This window comes from Cnephaeus nilssonii (genome assembly GCF_951640355.1).
Source record: "Cnephaeus nilssonii genome assembly, chromosome: 1".
NCBI classification, from domain to species: Eukaryota; Metazoa; Chordata; class Mammalia; order Chiroptera; family Vespertilionidae; genus Cnephaeus; species Cnephaeus nilssonii.
This window is the reverse complement of record NC_137072.1, coordinates 59,640,823-59,662,333: the sequence shown is the minus strand read 5'-3', so window position 1 is coordinate 59,662,333 and position 21,511 is coordinate 59,640,823. Positions and strand designations below refer to the sequence as shown.

General features: G+C 41.2%; 1 protein-coding gene across 1 annotated transcript; it reads right to left on the bottom strand.

The window, feature by feature from the left end:
* Positions 1-1,378: 1,378 nt before the first annotated feature.
* On the bottom strand, positions 1,379-3,052 carry LOC307101212 (glycerol kinase-like; the record flags this gene model as incomplete). The annotated part of the gene is made up of 1 exon (XM_079773942.1): positions 1,379-3,052. The coding sequence occupies exon 1, from the start codon at positions 3,038-3,040 to the stop codon at positions 1,379-1,381; it is 1,662 nt and encodes a 553-aa protein (XP_079630068.1). The 5' UTR covers positions 3,041-3,052.
* Positions 3,053-21,511: the final 18,459 nt, after the last annotated feature.

Here is a 21,511-nt window from a genome sequence, read left to right as displayed (position 1 = left end):
AAAACACATGTGATAGGAGAGCAATAAAAGAGAGTGTCATTATATCCCAAATATTGTATATTGTTTTCAAAGACGACTACAGCCTTTTTTCTCTTCTCCTCCCATTCTTCTCTGCAGTGTGACTTTGCTGCTTGCCCACCAAGAGATGGAGACTATTTCCATGACCTTTGAGTCTAGGCTGGCCTTGTGACTTATGACCTAGAATATGGTGGAAATGATGCTATGTTGAGTTCTGGAGTCTACATCTTGAGGGGCATCACAGCTTCTACCATAGCAATATGCCCCAGGACTGACACAGAAGGAAACTGGTCTAGCCAACCAGAGGATGAGGGGCCAATGGAGAAAGATGAAGATGCTCTAACCAACACCAGTACCACTTGTCAGACATGTGGGTGAGGTCATCTTGGATCTTTACATCCTGCTGTTGTTGTAAGCTACTGAGTTTGGGAATAGTTACACCTAAATAGGTAACAAGTTTCAAGTGGTGCAGAAAAAAAATGCAATTGTTTTTTAGAAGTTTAGAGAAATAAGTGGGGGCATGAGGTAATCTTGAAAGATATAACATCTTAATAGGCCTTGGACAATGTTTAGCATGGTTTGGGTTCTATAACAAAATATCATAGGCTGTATAGCTTATAAACAACAGAAACATATTTCTCAGAGTTCTAGTCAAGTAAGACACACTCTTTCTCATTTATAGCCAATTCCTTCCCACTATGTTCTCACCTGGTGGAAGAGTTAGGGATCTCTCTGAAAGCTCATTTATAAGCTAATCCCTTTCACAAGCATTCTACCCATATGACTTAATCGCCTTCCGAAGGTCCTACCTCCTAGTATCACTTGGGGGGGTGGTGGTGGTGGTGGTGGTTAGGACTCAACATATAGATTTTGGGAGGACACATTCAGATCATAATATTTAAAAATAAATAGGAGGTGACTAGCTTGAGAAGAAGTCAACATAGACGCTAAAGAAGTAGCATAAACAAATGAACTTGAGTGAGCAGTAATAAGTCTTGCATATATGTAAGTAGGAGATCAGGAATGGGAACATGAAGGTCAGGGAGGAAATTAGACCAATGGACAAATACGTTTTATGTTTGAGTATAGAGAGAGAGAGATAAGATTTACTTATAGGGTTAAGAAAATTATGGAGAACTTTAAAAACTAGTCAGAAACACGAATGTGATTTTTTTTTTTCTCCTTTCTGCTGGATATTCTTTATTTTGAGCCACAGGTGTACTTTGGGGGTCATGCAGCAAGTGGCTTATAAATAAAATCAGAGTCTATGAATGGTGGTCATCCTACTTCGAGGCAGCATCGCTGGAGTCTCTCCTTAGATAAAGAGCCGGCACTGTTGGAATCCGCGGCACGGTCTTATTTACGGGATCCCTGAGATGTACCTCGCCCCGATGAGCATGACCATGCTACTCACTACAAAAAAGCCCAAGGGTAGACTGCTGAAGATGCTTGGGTCACCACTTTCTGAAGACTCCGTTGTCACCCAACCCATTGACTTCATCACAGCTTTCTTCCAGATGGAATAACGGACTTCACTCTCCTCGGCATTGATCTGCGGTTCAAACCTCTCCACGATGAAGGCTGACAGATCCTCGGGGTCCAGACTCCAAACCCCAACTCCTTCGGCGGCCCCCGCGGCCATGGCGGCGCCCAGGGCCGTTATCTCGGGCATGGAGGGCTTCACGACGGGGATGCACAGAATGTCCGCTTGCAGCTGCATGAGCACCTTGTTGTTGGTCATCCCCCCGTCCACCTGCAGGTGGCTGAGCGGAATTCCGCAGTCGCGGTTCATGGCGTCCAGAATCTCTCGGGTTTGGAAGCAAACAGCTTCCAAGGCCGCAAAAGCCAGGTGGCACTTGTTGGTGAACTGCGTGAGCCCGCAGATGATGCCCCTGGCGCTGGGGTCCCAGTAAGGTGCATACAGCCCCGAGAAGGCGGGGATGAAGTAGCAGCCGTAAGAGGTGCCCACTTCCTTCGCAAGTTTCTCAATTTCCTCCGAGCTCTTTATAATGCCAAGGTTGTCTCGCAGCCAGCGCACCAGGGCGCCAGCGATGGCGACCGACCCTTCCAGGGCATAGCTCACGGGCTTGTCTCTGCCGAGCTTGTAGCCCACCGTGGTCAGCAGGCCGTGCTCCGAAAACACGCACTTGCGGCCGGTGTTACACAGCAGGAAGCAGCCCGTCCCGTACGTGTTCTTGGCCTGCCCGTCCTGGAAGCACATCTGCCCCACCAGCGCCGCAGACTGGTCGCCCAAACACCCGGAGATGGGCACCCCGCCCAAGGCCCCCCTTTTCATCAAGCCGTAGATCTCCGAGCAGCTCCGCACGTTCGGCAGGAGGCTCATGGGGATCTCGAAAAACTCACAGAGGTCCTTGTCCCACTCCAAGGAGTGGATGTTGAACAGCATCGTCCGGCTCGCATTGGTCACGTCCGTGCAGTGCACGCCGCCCTCGGCGCCGCCCGTCAGGTTCCAGATGAGCCAGGAGTCGATGGTGCCGAAGAGAGCCCTCCCCTCCTCGGCGGCCTGCTGCACGTCCCGCACGTTGTCCAGCAGCCAGCGGACCTTCACGGCGCTGAAGTACGTGCTCAGGGGCAGGCCCGTCTTGGCCTTGACGAAGTTGTTGTTGCCTGGAATCCTCTTGCTGAGGGTCTCAACGGTAGACTGGGTTCTGAGGTCCAGCCACACGACCGCGTTGTAGAGCGGCTCCCCCGTGACCTTGTCCCAGACGACGGTGGTTTCCCGCTGGTTGGTGATGCCGATGGCCTTGACGTTGGAAATGTCAATGTTGAGCCGCTGGAGCTTCTCGCATGCTTTCTCTATGCACTCGTAGACGGACAGCAGGATCTCCTTAGGGTTTTCCTCCACCCATCCTTCTTTCGGGAACTCCTGTCTTATTTCCACCTGATGGTGGCAGAGGAGTTCGGCTGTCTTGGAGTCGAAAACCAAGAAGCGCGTCGAGCTGGTGCCCTGATCCACTGCCCCCACCAACAGCCCCACATCTGTTCTCTTGGCCGCTGCCATGAAACCTGCTTCCGGGTGGGCTGGGGGACGCGGCTGGTTTCCTGGGTGACGGCCGCGAGGGGGCGGGGGGGGGGGGGGAGGGGAGGAGCAGGCGCCGAGTCGGGAGGGCGCGAGGCCCAGTGTGACCCAAGAACACCAATGTGATGTTTTAAAATTGCTGCCTCTCTTATAACATTTCCTATTATACGATTTCTTTATTGAACAAGTATTTATCGAGTGGTTGTTAATATGTGCTACATACGGTAGTAGGTTTATTGACAGTATCTCCCCCAAATTAATGTTTACCTGCAATTTGTGAATTTATTTGGAATTAGGATCTTTTCAGGTGCAAAGATGCAGGCATCCTGGATCAAGTGGGAGCCCTAAACCCAATGACCGGTGTCCTAATAAGGTGAGGGGAATTTGGGGACAAAGAGAAACAGAGACATTGATATACAGAGAAGAAGGCCATGTGACAGTGGAGGCAGCGTCTGGAGTGTTGCAGCTACAAGGTCAGCGGTGCCAAAAGCAAGGAGAGGTGCATGGAACACATTCTTTCTCAGATCCTCCCAAAGGGACCAAGCCCACCGACATCTTGATTTTGGACTTAACAGCCACCAAAACTGTGAGAGAATAAATTTCTATTGTTTTAAGCCACCTCATTTGTGGTAACTTGTTCCACCGGCCCTAGGAAACTAATGCAGAACTATTCTAGATGTTAGAGATGCAACAGAGAGGAAAACATAAAAATTTCTGCAATTTGTTGTCTTCATATGTTGTCTTTCCTCCTAGACTTTAAGTTCCTGGCGAGAGGACCTCTTTCTTACTGATCTTTGTTTTCCATAAAGTTCCTTATTCATAGTAGATGCTCAGAACATAAAGGTTCAATGAGTAGTGGGCTAGATAATGAGGAACATTTAACAGAAGATTTGACTTTGTATGCTGGGTACACAGACGATGTATCATAGAATTATACATGTTATTAACCAATGTCACCCCAATAAATGAAATTTTAAAAATAAAAAAGAGAAATATTGTACAGTTACAAAAGGGCCAACAATTAAAATTAAGGAAATGTTGCAGATTTCATGGTCAAATAAATCCTATGATTAAGCAAAGGTATTACTTGAAAGAATGTTGCACTTCTAAATGTTCTATTATAGGCTGCCAGAAAAAAAAAAAAAAAACATTTAAAGGTTTCCAGGAGAGTCTAACTGCCTTTAGGGAACATCAGTTACGTCTTGATTTAGAAAATGGTACACCTAACTTTTTTTAGTTATTCCAGTGTATTGTAGAAAAAGCCATAAGATAATGTAGATATTTCATCTTTCTTGACCTAAGTTAGAAAAGACAATATCTAGCATATCTATTTTTCTTTCCAGTTTATAGGTTTCATAATTCTCAAACTAAGCAAAAACTTAAGAGCTGTAGGAAAATGGGTAAGTGGCATATTTTTGTTTCCAGCTGAGATGGGTTCATTTTAGAATTTAGACATGTTTAGGCAGTGTTGGAGGGACAGACATCTCAGAAGTCTATTCTGTGACTATGTGAAGCCTCCTGGAAAGGAACTCACACTAAAGAAGAAATTGAATTCATAAGAGAGGTTCAAGGCCATGGACTTGTGTGGAAACTGTGGGGTATGAGTGTGTACAGCTCCCTAATCCTTCTTTATGACACACACATATCATGATTCCCCAACACAGACCCAGAGATTTGTACTACCTGAGCCCTAACAATGAAGCTCAATGGGAAAAATTAAACAAGACAAGTATTTCATTCAAGTCTCAGAGACAAAGAAAGAACTAGGCAACACTCACTTGGGCCTAGATGGAAGAGTTAATGTAAAGACGCTTTCTCTTGGCTTTTTGAACAACAATATGGAAACAATAGCCACTACAGACACTAGTGACTCTCACATCAATCATTGTCAGCCTCCAGGGAGGATAGAAACAAAACGATCATATATGTTGAGAGGCAATGACTTGATGGTGAACAGGAGACTTGAACAAAAAATTAAAATAAGAGGTAGGCAAACTGGAGCTGATAGAGTCTGCTAACTCTAGTGAGGACAATGGCACTTTGACTTGTCTTTAAGAATATTATTCCATTCAAAACCTTTGTGGACTCAGTCTTCCACAAAATTTATCTTTGTCAATTTATCAATATAGGAAAATGTTATGTATAAAATTATCATTATAGGTGACTAAAACACATTAAGCCAACATATCAAATATTATTTCTTCCCTTTTCCTTTGTTTATTTCTACTATTCAGTAGAATAGGGTATTACAGGGATAAATATCCCTGTATTCAGAAGTCACCATTTTTATAGAAGAGTATAATTGCATCGTTTTTGGCAAATTTATAAACCTATGTTGTAATGTTGAAAAAAGGTTTATGTTGTAATGTTTTTTCAACATTACAACATAGGTTTATAAATTTAGGTTTATAAAAAACTATGTATTGCATATAGATTTTAGCGTGTAATCAGTGCTGGCTATATTCTCCATTGGCCATAAGAAAAACTCTTTTAATTAACTTTGAAAATTCACTCATGTCACACAAACACACACATATTCAAGTATACCAAGCACACACACACACAATTACTACTCAAAAATAAGGCAGGATTTTAGCCTATTTTGTACAAGTGAATCACAGTTCTTGACATATATTAAGTGCTCAATAAAATAATAATTACTGCCCTAGCTGGTTTGGCTCGGAGGATAGAGCGATGGCCTGTGGACTGAAGGGTCCCAGGTTTGACTCTGGTCAAGGGCACATGCCCGGGTTGCGGGTTTGATCCCCAGTGGGGCGCATGCAGGAGGCAGCCAATCAATGATTCACTCTCATCATTGATGTTTCTATCTCTCCCTATTTCTTCCTCTCTGCAATCAATAAAAATATATTTTAAAAAGTAATAATTACTATCAATATCATCATCGTGGCAATTATTAAGAGTGTCACTGACTTACGAATAAGCCCTTCTGAAAAGTCAGAGCTGCATCATCTTGATCCTAGATAATACTCTAAAAAAGCGTGCTTAGGGGAAGGGTTAGTAGATTTGTGTTGCTTTGTCAAAAAATAATTTGTGAATATGGTTACTTTAAGACAAACCATAGGCAGTAGGAGAGGAGACATGTTCTTAGAACTTTGCTCCAAGAACCCCTTAGTTCAGCCTGCTCATCATTCCAGCCTGTTCACTATTTAAATCCCCGTACCTTTGGCAAGAGGTGGTATAGTCTAGTGCCTTGAGGTCTAGGCTCTGATTCCAGATGTGCAATGGTTTTAATCCTAGCTCCATCAGTTGCTAGCTTCATGACCTTGGGCAATCTATTTAATCTCAGGTAATTAATTTCCTTTATCTATAAGTTTATGATAGCACCTTGTTAATAGGTCTATTGTGAAGATTAAAAATTTTAATAAAAGTTTGTAGCACATAGTAAATCCTTGGTATAAACAAGCCCTTTGTATTGACTGGCTTTATAATGGTCTTTCATTTGGTGATAACTCTATACTCTCTGACTTTAGCTGTGACTCAGTGCTCCTTCCTGTCTTTTTTTTTCCTCCCCTAGTCCAATCTCTCATGCTAGTTTGGTTGGCATTTTTTATACCTCCCAAATGGGCTGCTGTTTTTCTTAGTCTATGGCATACCTATTCATACTGCAATCCAGCTATTTAGGTTCTAAAGGAGGGTCTCATGAGTCAGAATAAGAAGAGCCCAAAGATCATGGTACTATATGAACTGTTTATGAAGTGTTTTATCCTTATGACACATGCTTGATTTACTGAGAAAAAAGTGTTGATTTATCCTGATCATTGTATAAATAATTAATACAGTAGGTCCTCAAATAATGTCATTTTGCTCAATGTTGTTTTGTTATAATTTGATGAGATGTAACTTAACTCTTATTTATATATCTATATCAATTAGCCTATGGTAAATTTGGTTTCAATACACATCATTTTACCATAGTTCCAAGAACCGATCAACAATGTTAAGTGAGGACTTGCTGTACTCTGAGTATGTGCTACCAATAACCTCTTAAAGAAAAAGAATTACATGGAAAGCTGCTTCTAAAAAAAGACAATTTTATTATTAGGAATTATTTAAGTGTTGCATAATATAGACAAAAGATAGTTGGTGACAAAAGTAGGACTCTGTATATTCACATATTTTAATTTAACAATTTTGGTTGGTGGGAAAAAAAATAAAACGAAGACTGAAAATAGTGCAAGGTGATGACCCTATTACTTTTTTGGGCTCAGAACTTTGCTAAGTACTATCTGCTCTTCTACCTTCTTAAACATATAGAGCATAGTTTCAATAACTCTCTATCATCTTATCATGTTGGTATATTTCTATTGAATGATGATTATCTTTATTATGGACTAGAGGCCTGGTGCACAAAATTTGTGCACTGGAGGGGGGGGTGTCCCTTAGCCCAGCCTGCACCCTCTTCAATCTGGGACCCCTTGGGGGATGTCCGACTATTCGGACATCCCTCTCACAATCCAGGACTGCTGGCTCCCAACCGCTCGCCTGCCTGCCTGATTGCCCCTAACAGCTTCTACATGCCAGGCTGATCACCCCCTAACCACTCCCTTGCCAGCCTGATCGACCCCTAACTGCTCCCTTGCCTGTCTGATTGCCCCCAACTGCCCTCCCCTGCTGGCTTGGTTACCCCTAACTGCCCTCCCCTGCAGGCCTGGTCACCCCCAACTGCCCTCCCTCCCCTGCAGGCTTGGTCCCCCCCAACTGCCTTCCCTCCCTTGCAGGCCCGGTTGCCCCCAATTGCCCTCCCCTGCCATCCTGGTTGCCCCAACTGCCTTCCCCTGCTGGCCTGATCGCCCACCACTGCCCTCTCCTGCCAGCCATCTTGTGACTACATGGGGGCGGCCATCTTGTGCGAGGGCATGATGATCAATTTGCATATTACCTCTTTATTATATAGGATCATATTTTCTAGTTTCTTTATATGCCTAGTACTTTTTTACTGGATGTCAAACATTGTGATTTTTACCTTGTTCGGTAATGAATTTTTTATTTTTGTTTTGTACTCCTAAATGTATCCTTAAGCTATGTTCTGAAATGCAGGTAAATTATTTGGAATTAGTTTGAACCTTTGAGGCTTGTTAGGTGTGATCAGAGCAGTTTCTGATTTAGGGCTAATTTTGTCTGCCACCAAGGCAATATCCTTCTGAGCACTCTACCTGATTTACCATGGGTTATGAGGATTTTTCTCTCTGGGTTGTTCTGAATGAGCTTCAGGATTGTCCCTCTGCTCCTTATGATTATTTCTCCAGGCTCAGAAAATATTCTCATGCACATATGCACTTAACACTTGAGAGGATTCCTTAACAATACCTGAATATCCCTCTCTCTCTCTCTCTCTCTCTCTCTCTCTCTCTCTCTCTCTCTCTCTCTCTCCTTTTGTAGTCTGCTTTGTGAATTCTAGCCACTTTAATCTCTTCTGACACTCAACTCTATCTCTTCAACTCAAGGGAGACCACTGAGCTTTTTTTTTTTTTACCTAACTTCCTTTTCCCTACTCTATCGGCTGAACATTTTCTCTGGGCTATCAGTTGAGGCTATTGTAGGGCCCACTTCTTTTGCTTTTTTCTCTCTCAGGAATTATTGTCCTGCACTTCTTGATATTTGATTTTGAAAAACATTGTTTTATATACTTTATTTTCTAATGTTGATTCAGATGGGAAAGTAAGCCTGGTCTATGTTAACTCCATTTAGGTTAGAGATGGGAATTCCCCAAGTAATTTCTCTTAATCATAGTTTCTAGACAGTAAATTTGATTTATTTAGACTTTACTGGATTGCAGCATAAAACAAAATTATGCTGAAGATATAGTGGGATCCTTTTCCTATCAATACTGAAATATAAGACACCTGGAGATAAGTTAACTGGCTAGACAAGACTAACTGTACTTGGTACCTGACTGAAATTTGATAATTTAGTAGGAAGGCATAATTTAAGGTGTCAGTGCATTTTGGATTGCTAGGCTTTTAAAAAGTGTGGAAAGCATTTTTCATTCTATATTTTTTGGCCTGCAACCAAAACTCCTCGTGGGCTGTTCACTTACACCTGAAATTTGGCCTTCCCCCAACTCTTAGATATTCTTTTGGCTCTCTCTGTTCAGAATGGGTGTAGAAAACCTTTCCAACTGAAAAGATTCACAAACACTGAGTTTGGGTTTTGTCCCTTACTTATGTTTTCATCTTAAGTATAAGATTAGAGGAAGCACAAAGCCAAAATAATAGAAAGAGAAGTTTATATCATGAGCCTTGCCTGTATCAAACTCCAATTCAGTATTTGTGCAGTTACTTTCCCTCTGACACCTACCTTGATTCAGGTTCTTTTCTCAGCAAGGACACATTTTCATACCGGCTGAGCTGAAACCGAATGAGAGGACAGCGATGACAGCCAGGAGACCCTCTGTTCTCAATGTATAAATAGCGTCTCCCTTATTTCCTTCATGGCTATTTATAGAGCATGGGGAACTAGAATATGGCCAATTTGTCATCCAATGCCACCGGTTTCAGAAAAACTGAAATCATTAAAAGCTACCTCCATTCTGTTGCTTGTAAAAATCCCAACCATAATCCCTTCCTGGGCTGATAAACCGGAGAGTCAGATCATGTATGGTTTCTCTGAATTTATATGGAAATTTCACACCAACATGAGAATATGAAGAAGAAATTTCATTATCTACAGTGTTGGTGTTGAATTCATACAAAGTATTTCTTTGAGTTTTCCCAGGTAAAGGAGAAACCGACTCTTTCAGACAATAAGAGTTGTAACTCATTTTCTTTTTCTGTTTGCTTTGGCCTCCAAGAACCTTGAAAATTTTGATGCTTAACACAAATATTCCCTCACTTTTTGAAAGGTTGCTTTACGCCACTTTTATGAAAAAACTACATTAGTACCTGTTTTTGCTAACCAAAAAAAAAAAAAAAAAAAAAATTCAAAGAGGATTTTCACTCTTACAAAAAAAGGTGAAAAGTGAAAATAGCATTTAATTTTTGTTTTGCAGTGAGCTGTTATAGCGGTAGCATGCACCCCAAGCAGTGAGAGTGGCCCCACTAAGCTCCTTCCCTGGGAACTACGCTCAGCATCTCAGCATCAAGCTATCACAGCTTTGAACTGTGCCTGTGAGCTTCTGTGCTTTATCTGGATTTATTTTGTGCAAGACATGTTCTAAAGTAATTGCTTCTTTGATTTATGTCATTTTGGTTTACAAAAGGTTCATAGCTACGCCCTACTTTAAGTTAGTGGAGGAGACATGTAGTTTTAATTTCTCTGATAAAATTGAGTCTCCAGTCCTCATCCTGAAATTTTGTATCAGATATTTATTTTCACGTTTTAAAATATAAGCTCATGAACACCTTTTTGGGAAACATAATTGAAATTTCAGAATGTTAAATTTGCAGGAGCTGAGAAAACAGTTTATTATCCCAATTTGTATAATATAAGAAAAGAGGCTCAGAGATACTATGTAAATTATATACTTAGTAGCTAGCAGAGTCAGTACTAAAACTAAGGTTTTCTCAATCTAAGCTCAATTCAGGCTAAAAAATAATCTAGAAGTTTATACTTGATGTACAAATTTTGCTGTCGGTTTTAAACTTAGTATTATTGCCTGCGATTTGTTCTATGTGGGTGAGAGTTGTTCCTCCTGGCTGGACTCCAAGATCTAGGGAACTCTTTAATCTTCCAGTGTTCATTAAACAAGTAAATAAATCACAGGCTAAAACTGGACTTGAAAATCCAATTATTTATTATCAATGGCAATGTCTAACTTCTCTCTCTCCCCCTCCTCCCTCCCTGGAATATAAGAGGTTTATTCTATTTTGAAATCCTAGAAATATTTGGCATTTTATATCGTACTTTTTATTCACAATTATGTTAATACTAGAGGCCTGATGCACAAAATTCATGCAAGAGTAGGCCTTCCTTACCCCGACTGCTGGCACCGGCTTCCCTCTGGCACCCGGGACCCAGGCTTCCCTCCGGAAGGACGCCGGTCTAATTACCATATTACGCTTTTATTATGATAGATGTTTAATTTAGACCAACACATTTACTCAAAAAGTGTTGTATAAAACTGGCAAATTCTCTTCCTACTCCAACCATCACACACACACACACACACACACACACATTCACGGCATGCACATACAAATTTAACACAGATTTTTGTCATGGAAACGGTTGGGAACCCTAATTAAGGTGATTGAAGATGTGGGAATTGTGTTTCTTGTGACACTCAGGCTTTCTTATGCTGATCCCTGAAAGGCCTGTCGTGACAGGACTTCTACTCTGCTGGATCGAAGGCCATCTCCCCTGCCCCTGGGTAAGCCCTGCCTTACAAGTCCTCTCCCCTCCATGAGACACATTCCGTACCATTGCAGCACTGACATTACTTCCTCACCAGGGGAAGCACCCTTAATTCCATAATACTTTCAGATGATCTTGCTAATATTTAAAATAGACCAATTCATGTTCACAACTTTTCGTTCTATGCTCCCCAGTGACGTAGGTGGTGATGGGAAGTGAAATAATATCAAAGAATAAGCACAGGAATGGAAAAAATAAGGAGAAGGTATGGCTAAAGTAGAAATGGGGTAATTGCCTCTTCATGTGGAATTCCTGTTTTAGCAGTTACCCTGCTGAGTTGGAGGAAATAGCCCTGCGTGATGAGAGCTGTGGTGGTAGCACACTCTAGGAACGCCCCGTCCAGCGCTGGGCATGGTCTGAAAGGGTGTTGATGCCCAAGAAGGAGAGTTAGGGTTGCTGACAAGTGATAGCAGTTAATTCAAGGAGAGCAAATAAAAGACAATGAGAACAAGCTGTGGTAGATTGGGAAAGGGAAAAGAGTAATTTACCTATATTATTACAGATGATAAAAATCAACCTCTCAACCTAGGTGTTACTAGCGCCATTTTACAAAAAAATGAGGTGGAAGTATTAGTCAAATATAAGTCTACTTGGTTTCAAAGCCATGTTCATGCTCCTCAATGACACTGCAGAAAGTCCAGAGTCCTAGACTCAACAGTCAAGACCAGAGCATATCTTTAGCTAATGACATCAACAAGCATGGGATTAAGTGCGAGGCAGTTCTGCAGATTTTAATCACAGTTTGTAAATATGCCTTCCTTTGGTTCTCTGTATTCTACTTCTTCTGGGTTCCGACTTTTAAGTGTCAGGCAGCGTTAACATTTGCGATACTTCCCAGTAACTTCAGTTAGACTTTGGAGTCCTTACTGTCTAATACTTTAGACAATAATAACACTTTTAATAAAAACAAACCCACAACATTGAGGATTTTATTTCTCTTTCTCTCTCTGAAAAAGAAATCACTCAGAATAGAAGAAAAAGTACCAGCCTCTGTCTCCGCTGCTTACTATGGTCGTCACTGGCCTCAAGAGTCTATTGAGCACCAGGTATGCCTAGTCCAATATAAAGTACACACCAGACTTTGAAGACTTAGCTTGCAAAAAATATAAAATATCTCAATAATTTTGTTATTGATTAAATGTGAAGTGTAATAATTTGGATATATTCACTTAAATAAAATATATCATTACAATCAATTTCACTTGTTTCTTTTTACTTTGTTGGTACGGCTACTGGAAAATTTGAAATGACATGTCTGGAATCATGTTTCCATTGGATGGTGTTAGTCTAATTGTCCCCAACTCTACCCCTCCTGGGGCACATTCTATAATATATTTCAGTTTTCTAGGTATTTTCTCAGTTTAGAAAATGCCTAGTTCAGTATTTTATACATAATAGATTCTGTGCTTTTCTGTTTCAAGAGATATTTATCAGTTCAGGGAATGCCCATTTATGCCCAATTTTGTATTTCTAAGGACCTAAATATGGTAATATCTGATCCTTCCCCGGGCAAGCCTACAAATGGTATACAGATTATAAAGAGGAATTTTACTAATATAGGTAAACAAAATAATTCAACCAAAATAAATTGCTACATGCAGGTATTTAATATTTTAACTTGATGGACATTTTGGACATTCATTTATTCCTCTTTTCACTCAGTCATTTATTCTGCAGATGTTAACACGGGCTTCCTGGGAAAGACGCCTGTTATGTAAGGCTGTTCCAGGCCACAGGGACTGAAGAAGTTCAGGGAATGCAGGACACACGGTCACTTGTAGAAAGTGTTCTAACATAGGTTACTTATTATATTAAACACTCTCAGCACATGGTTTTGAGCTTTCATTTATGCATGTGTTAAAAAAAGTAAAACTGCCTGATTTTTAATGGATCTTTGTCTAGGCTAGAAGACCTCTCAAAGAAGGGAAGAGACCCGGAGTTTTTATTTTTTCATATAAGGAAATGTTCCCTAGGCTTTTAGAGCAACAACAAAATTCCCTGAAATATTTTTGGCTCTGTGAAGGGTTATATAATATTAAAGAGATTGTTTATATTCATTCTAATATTATGTTGGGGCTTATTGTACCTTTGAGACTTGTAATAAGCTTATAATGCATGCATCTAGTAATAAGCTGAGATTTTCATTAATATAGGCGATCTCTCCTACCGCACTAGGTTCTTTTACTGAATTGGGTTTTTACTTATCTTTTCACATCTTTATTTCCTCAATCTATCAGATAAAATAATTTTTGAGTGTTATTTTGAAAAGAAGAATAAAAAAACCATCAAGTATGATGAAGTGGGTAGATAAAAAAAAATTGATGTGCCTAAATTAACTGTTGATAGTAAATTATTTTCTTTTAAAGGTTTGTTGTCAGAAAAATTTCAGGCCACCATCCAAAGTAATCAAAGCACAAATCATAGTCAGCACTAGTAACCAAAACAAGTTACTATCGCCTAAAAATAAGAATATGATACTTTCTTTGTATGAAGAAATAGATCCACAGAAAAACTTTCACTAGCTTCATAAGCAACATCGCCAAGTACCCAGAACTCAGCCACGGTGGATATCAAAAACAATGCTTGGAGACCAGCACTGCCAAGACAAGACACTCAGTTTTATATTTTCTTCCAGTAACAAAAACATGTAGTCAGTATGAATTATTTCATAAAATTTAGGCATATAAATATATTTTTCTAAATTAAATTAAATCTGATACCCATTCTATTCTCCTGGGCTTTGGAGTTTCTCAGGTACAAATTTTTCTTTGTTTCCTTTTTTTTTCCCCCTGAGGGGTGAGGCACTCACTGCCAACTTGCCATTTCCATTTAGATATGTAATAGACGTTTTAAACTCAACATGTCCATGAATTCTTGTTCATCCCCCAAATACTTTCAGACTTCCACATATCAGTTATGACAACTTTATTTTTTGAATTGTTCAGGCCAAAAACCTTGGAGACATCCTTGATTTCTCTCTTTCTCTCAGACACTCTCTAGTCTGTTTGCAAGGGATTCAAGTAGGTCCTATCTTCAGCAGATATCCACATCCTACCTTTGCCCATGTCCTGGTCCCAGCAATCACATCATCTCAACTGAATTACTAAAATACTTGACCTGTAGAGTACCTTTATAGCAGGGTAGTCAGAGCGAAGCTGTTAAGACATTTGTCATGGCTTATGACTCCTCTGCTCAAAATCTTGCAATATCTCCCCATTTCATTGAGAATTGAAGCCACCAGAGAAAACTACAAAGTCTTAGATAATTCACTTCACTCTTCCCTATTATTTCTGACTTCATTACCTATTACTAGTATACTTTCCATCATTAACTATACTTCAGCAATATTAGTACCTAAGCCAGACACCTTAAGGTCAAGCTCAGTTTACTTGTTTTCTCTACCTAGAAAACTCTCCCCCTAGATATCAGAAGAGGTAACTACCTGACCTCCATCATATTATCACTCAAATCTCATTCTCTCAATGAGGTTTACTCTGCCTATTCTACTGCCATGTGCTACTGCCTTCCTATATTCTTAATCTCCCTTACCCTACTTTATTTATTTTTCTTGTATTTTTAGATCAAATGAGTTTAACAAGCACCTTTTTATCTTTTGAGATAATTTGACAGACTAAACAGCCAAAGAATAAGTAAACATATCAGGGAGGAAAGAAGTTTCACTTCACCCTCTAAGAGTCACTGGCTGGGTCTGAAAATTAAACTAACAAAGACAGATTAACAAGAGAAAGCATATCAATTTATTTAACATATGCTTTATGTGACATAGGAAGCATCATAAGGAAATGGAGACCGAAAGAAATAGATCTGGTTATTTTTATGCTAGGTTTGACGAAGAGTGGCCAGTTACAGAGAAATACGAGAGGTTAAGGAGTATGAGGTAAGTGTGGTAAATTGGGGAGACGTACCAAGGCCTGTTTGTTCAGATTCTTCTTGGCGTCTCTTTGTCTTCAGAGCTAAGGATGCTCCTTTCCTCGGGTATAGGGAGGGCACATCTCACAGAAGGGTTTTATGACCTGTTTCAGACAGAGTGTGGAGGGGAGGTCAGAGTGACCTTCCTGCTTCTGCTGTTTTATCAAACTTGTTCAGCTTAAAATATTCAAATGCCAAAAGGCCATATTTTAACTCCACCACATAAATTGAATACTAAAATGAACAGATTAATTATCCATATCGACTTCTATACATGACAAGCAGATACTATAGGTTCTTTCTTTCCTTGTGGCTTTGGACACTTAGCAAAATTACTTACGTCCTTGAGAACAAATAGAAGACTTTATTTAGGTGTTTATATGGTGGTGTTGGATGGGGGGACAGACTTAGTTAGGAGTCTTGTCCTCCTGTCTTGGATCTGTCACTTTTGCTCACTAGCTTTGCAAATTCTACCTCTCTAACTAAACCTTGGTTTACTGTGAAATGGGATTAAACCTACTTGAAAGAACTGCTGTATGTGACAATGAGTAAATGCTTATGCAAGATGGGGCTAGCATAATGCCTGGCACATTTTTGGCATTTAGCAAATAATAATTATTGTAATTAATACCTGAGAATTGGGATAATAGGTAACTTAAATAATATATAAGGAGATAATATATAAATGCCTTTCTAGATCTATTACTTTGAGATAACTTTGAAAATAATTTCCATGGAGCGTTCTCAATGAAAAGCAGCAATGAAAGTAAGTAAATAAGACCTGCAAAAGACTATTTGAACTCTTTAAATTGGTTTAAGATCCATCATAGATGAGACAAACTTTAAAATAAATAAGCACTCTTGCATAATTTGCATTTCAAAATTATCTATCACTGACATTTTAGAATGTTTTATAATGCATTAATTCCACAGTATTGGTACATTAGTGGCATTAAAATATTTAATATTCTTCTCGAATAACTAAGAATATGTCAAAAAATAATTTGGGTAATGGGAAAACTCAGGTTGAAACTGTCTTTGAAGGTATTAAATATCCTTATTTAAACTACTTGAAACTATATTAAATTGCTTAATAATTACTTAATGGTTTTAATCTGTGTTTTTTGCAACTCTCTGAAGTGAATTCTTGGTAATTAGCATTAAGACAATAGATAAGATACCTGAACAAGTCAAAAAATTTCAGAAAGATGGTGGCATCATAGTCATGCTTTCCTCCTTCTCATAAATAGTTAATCTTCTAGCACAAGCTGCTAATTTTGAGGAATGCAGGCAAAGCAGGGCATTGTGTGGGAGTAGATTGCTTTATTCACTTTGAATACCAGCACCAGGCACTGGACAGAACACATTGTGGGCATTTGGTGAAATACTTGCTAAAGGAATGAATAAATGCTAGAGTGAAGAGTAGGCAAATCCTAAGGACACAGAGTGCAAGGTCATGTGGGTAAAACCCAGAACTCCTTTCCACTCCTCCCTTTTCCCATTAGGCAGTGGTTGAATTTCCTACTTAATTTCTACTCTTTATCAGCTGGGCTAAAATTTGCTTAATGTCTAATGGGATGTAAATTTTGTTTTCTTGCCTCACAAAATGTTTTCTTTGATGTTCAGCTCCAGACCCTTTTGCTGTTCTGTGCAGTTTGAGCATGCAGGTATAGAAGGTACTATAATTATTTCAAACAGATACATCAATGTATTAATTCAAAGGGGGAGAATTTTATGGGAATTTTTGTGGTTCCTGAAAGAATCATGTTGGATTGTTCAGGATCATTTAGGGTCATTGAACAGGCTGCCTTACTAAAAAAATAATAAGGCTGCCTTCCATGCCTTACTAAAAAATCACTACTATTGGGCACATTATTTGTCTTGGCAGCTGCCCCAACAGGATAAGTAAACTTAAATTTCCACAAGAAACTTTATAGCTGAAAGCCATTCAGAGTTCCACAGTATTTTAAACCTTTAGAAAAGGAAGATAACTTATGATTAAATATTCAATTTTACATCATATCCTATCTAATAAAAGAATAATATGCAAATTGACCATCACTCCAACACACAAGATGGCTGCCCCCATGTGGTCAAAGATGGCTGCCCCCATGTGGACACAAGATGGCTGCCACAAGATGGCTGGCAGGGGAGGGCAGTTGTGGGTGATCAGGCCAGCAGGGGAGGCCAGTTAGGGGTGACCAGGTCTGCAGGGGAGGGTAGTTGGGAGGGACCAGGCCTGCAAAGGGGGGCAGTTGGGAGCGATCAGGCCAGAAGGGGAGGGCAGTTGGGAGGGACCAGGCTTGCAAGGGAGGGCAGTTAGGGGTGACCGGGCTGGCAGAGGAGGGCAGTTGGGAGGGACCAGGCTTTCAGGGGAGGGAAGTTGTGGGGGGACCAGGCCTGTAGGGGAGGACAGTTAGGGGCAATCAGGCTGGCAGCAGAGTACTTAGGCGTCTATCAGGCTGGCAGAGGAGTGGTTAGAGGGTGATCAGGTGGGCAGACAAAAGTGGTTAGGGGCAATCAGGCAGGCAGGCAAGTGAGAAGTTGGGAGCCAGCAGTCCTGGATTGTGAGAAGAATGTCCTACTGCCCATTTAGGACATCCTAAACAGGCAGCCGGATATCCCTCAAGGGGTCCCAGATTGGAGATGGTGCAGATTGGGCTGAGGGACACCCCCCCCCCATGCACAAATTTCATGCACCGGGCCTCTAGTCTACTTATATAAAACTAGAGGCCCGGTGCATGAAAATTCATGCACTGGAGGGGGTGTCCCTCAGCCCGGCCTGCCCCCTCTCACAGTCTGGAAGCCCTCAGGGTCAGGGGCGGGAGGTGACATGGAGATCAGGGGAAGGCGACGTCCCATCACAATTCTGCTGCTGCCACTGCCGGCAGCACAAGCCTCGGCCGGCCCTGGTTACCTGAGCCTCAGGCAGCCCTGGGCGGCTGGGCAGCTGCCATCCAAAGCTTGCCTGTGTCTCAGGCTGGCCCTGGATGGCTCGGGGGCTAAGGGAACTGGGGGACTCCAGAGGCAGGTGCACAAAGTGGCCCAGCTTTGCCATGTGCCTGCCACCCTGGCGGGACTGAGAGGACTGGGCACCGCCATCTTGTGGCTGTGGGCACCGCCATCTTTGAGGGTGTGGCAGTCAATTAGCATATTCCCTCCTTATTGGCTGTGGGCGGCGCCATCTTTGCAACAGCTTGAGGGTCAATTAGCATATCCCTCTTTATTAGATAGGATAGTACCCATGAATACAAGTTACTTTAGTTATCTCTAGGGATGGACATTTTGGGGAATTAAGGAGCAGTTTTGCAAACTGGCAGGCAAGCCTGCCACACCAGCATCATTTAATCCTGACCCCAGAAAGCAGCTGCCTTTCTGAAGCTTCACCTAAATGGATTTTCCCAATGCCTTTCTTAATCATCTGGAGCTACCAGATGTCAGAATTCCCTGCTGCTATCTCAAGTAGTGATAGTCTTCCACTTGTGGTAAATATAGCTGGTGTTGATTCAGTTGGCTTGTTCTATGCATGGTTCAGAGGGGCTTGGGAAAGAGGCTGAACACGTACTGGGGAGTCCTGAGAGACTTGGTCACAGCTGGAAGGGAGCGTGTCTGAAAGAGCCTGCATAACCACAAAGCTTGCATCCTACACAAAATTTCCCTGTAAAATGGAACCTTCCCCCCAATTACAGACACACTTTTTCTGTGTTTGCAAGGTGGTGGGGAAGGCTGATGCTTGTCTCCTGTGTCTCTTCATCATAAATTACTGCTTTGGAACATGTTTATCACAAACCTATTTTTTTTTTCCTTAACAAGGTTGCCCGGATCACCTACTCCAGTGTTTTCAGTGTGTGGTTCTTGGATGATCTGCATCAGCATGGCATGATGCTAAATCTATAAAAAATCCAGATTTCAGGATTTACCCCAGATTGTCTGAATCAGAATCCAAGTCCTGAGCACCTACATTTCAAACAAGCTTCCTGGGTATTTCTGAGGCACAGTCAATCTGAAACTACAGGCTTAGATTAAGTTTCGTGAAGTTAGGATTCATGTCTACTTTTGTTTGCTGTGGTATATTCAACACATAACACAACACCTGGCAGACAATAGTGTTTTTTTTTTTAAATGCAATCTCCAATTAAATACCAAATATCTACTTCATTTTGCTTTTGAGGGCCCCTCTAAATAATGGAAAGATAAATATACTACATTATGTAAAGCAAGAGATAGATAATCTTGTTTAATACTAGTAGATATATTTTCAACTTTTGCAAAATGATTGCTGAGAGTAGCTTATCTTGTTTGCCAACTGCCTATTTTTTGCAAGAGTTTTTCGATTTACATGACTGGTTAAGGCTACAGCCTTCATGGCTTTGTTGTAATAATGTTACAAATAAAGAGAACATTAGGTTTGGCTGTCTTCTGAGTTACTGAGGTACCAAAGACACAGATCCCCAAAGGGAGAGATACTTGCTGCCATCTTACAGAGGTAGGTTTAGGTTGCAGTCATAAAGGGACATGGGTTTCGTAAGGAATTCTACTGGAAGAATCAGAAAAGCAGGTTGAGACTTTGAAATTAGCACCTCACAGAATTCAATAGCTCCTTCAGGACTGTGTTTTCCAGACAAATAAGTTGAGAAGGGAGGGATGTATTCTCAAGACAAAATGTTTTGTCATGTTTTTAAGCACAATTGGCTGACCTTTTCCAAGAAAGAGAATACATTTAATTTTTTTTCACAGATTTGTGAACTACACAATTTATATATAGTTATTTTGTACCCTTAGGTCTAAAAATGATAAAATACAATAGAAGTGGTAATGAGAAAGTCCCAAGGACAAGGCTAAATAAACATCCAGGCTGTGGTCATCCCTGGCTAGAGATTAATGTGGCACAATTTTGAATTAATATTTTGAAGTTTTTAAGGTAACCATCATTGAGCACTTACTTGTGCTGAGCTATCTGTTCTATATATTTTATTTTATTTTATTTAAAAATTTTTTTAGTGTATTATTGCCAGTATTACAGATGTCTCCCATTCTCCGCCCTCCATTTCCCCCCAGCTCCATGTTCTATGTATTATACTGTATGTATGTTAATTCATTTAACCCTCTCAATGTACTTCTGCAGAATGTTCTACTGTTCTCAGATAATGGAGCAAAGGCAATGAGAAGTTAAACAACTCGTTAAGCACCATATTCCTCCCAGGTAGCCATGTGGCTGGGCGGGCACTCCTCTCCTCCAGAGAAGGCAGAGAAGGAGGCCCTGGGAGGCAGTTCTCAAACTTAATCCCTTGGGAACCAAAATGAAGCCCTGTAGTTCCTTTGCCTTACCCTCTTAAAATCATCTGTTATTCCAGGATGCTCTTCTTTTCTGGGGGGGGGGGGGGGGGGGAGGGAGGGAGGGGGAGGTACAGGGAGAGGGGATAGGGATCCTCCACCAATTCCCCCAAGGAGCTCTTTGCAGTATTCCTTTCATTATACTGAATATTTGGAGGCAGCTTCTGGTAAATACAATCTTCGCCATTCCCTAAAATTGCCAGTGATGCTTTAGGAGCCTATGGGTAATCCTCTATGCTGAACTAGAAAGCTGCCCAGGGCCCTGGAACAAAAATACACTGCAAGCTACCTTAGAATCCTATCTAATAAAAGAGTAATATGCAAATTAACTATCACTCCGCTACACCCACAAGCCAATCAGGAGCGAATATGCAAATAAACCCAACCAAGATGGCTACGGACACAGAGAGCAGGAGGGATGCTTGGGTTTCCCAGGCAATGGAGGAAGCCAAGCTTTCCGCCTGCCCTTGCCAGCCTAGGCCTCCACTAAAGGCTACAAAGTTTCAATGATAGAAGATACATAAATCCTTACAGAAATGGCGGAAGCCACGGAGCTGGAAAGAGCGGGAGGCTAGGGTTGCCCCTGGCAATGGAGGAAGCCAAGCTTTCCACACACCCAGGCTGGCCCAGGCCTCTGCTTAAGGCTACAAAGTTTCAATTATAGAAGATAAATAAATCCCAACAAAAATGGCTGCAGCCACAGAACAAGCAGGATGCTCGGCTCTGCTCCAGGCTACAAAGTTTCAATTGTAGAAGATAAATAAACCCCAGATACCAGGGCCTCGTCTTGGGTCGCCAGGGGGCATGGCCGGCCTG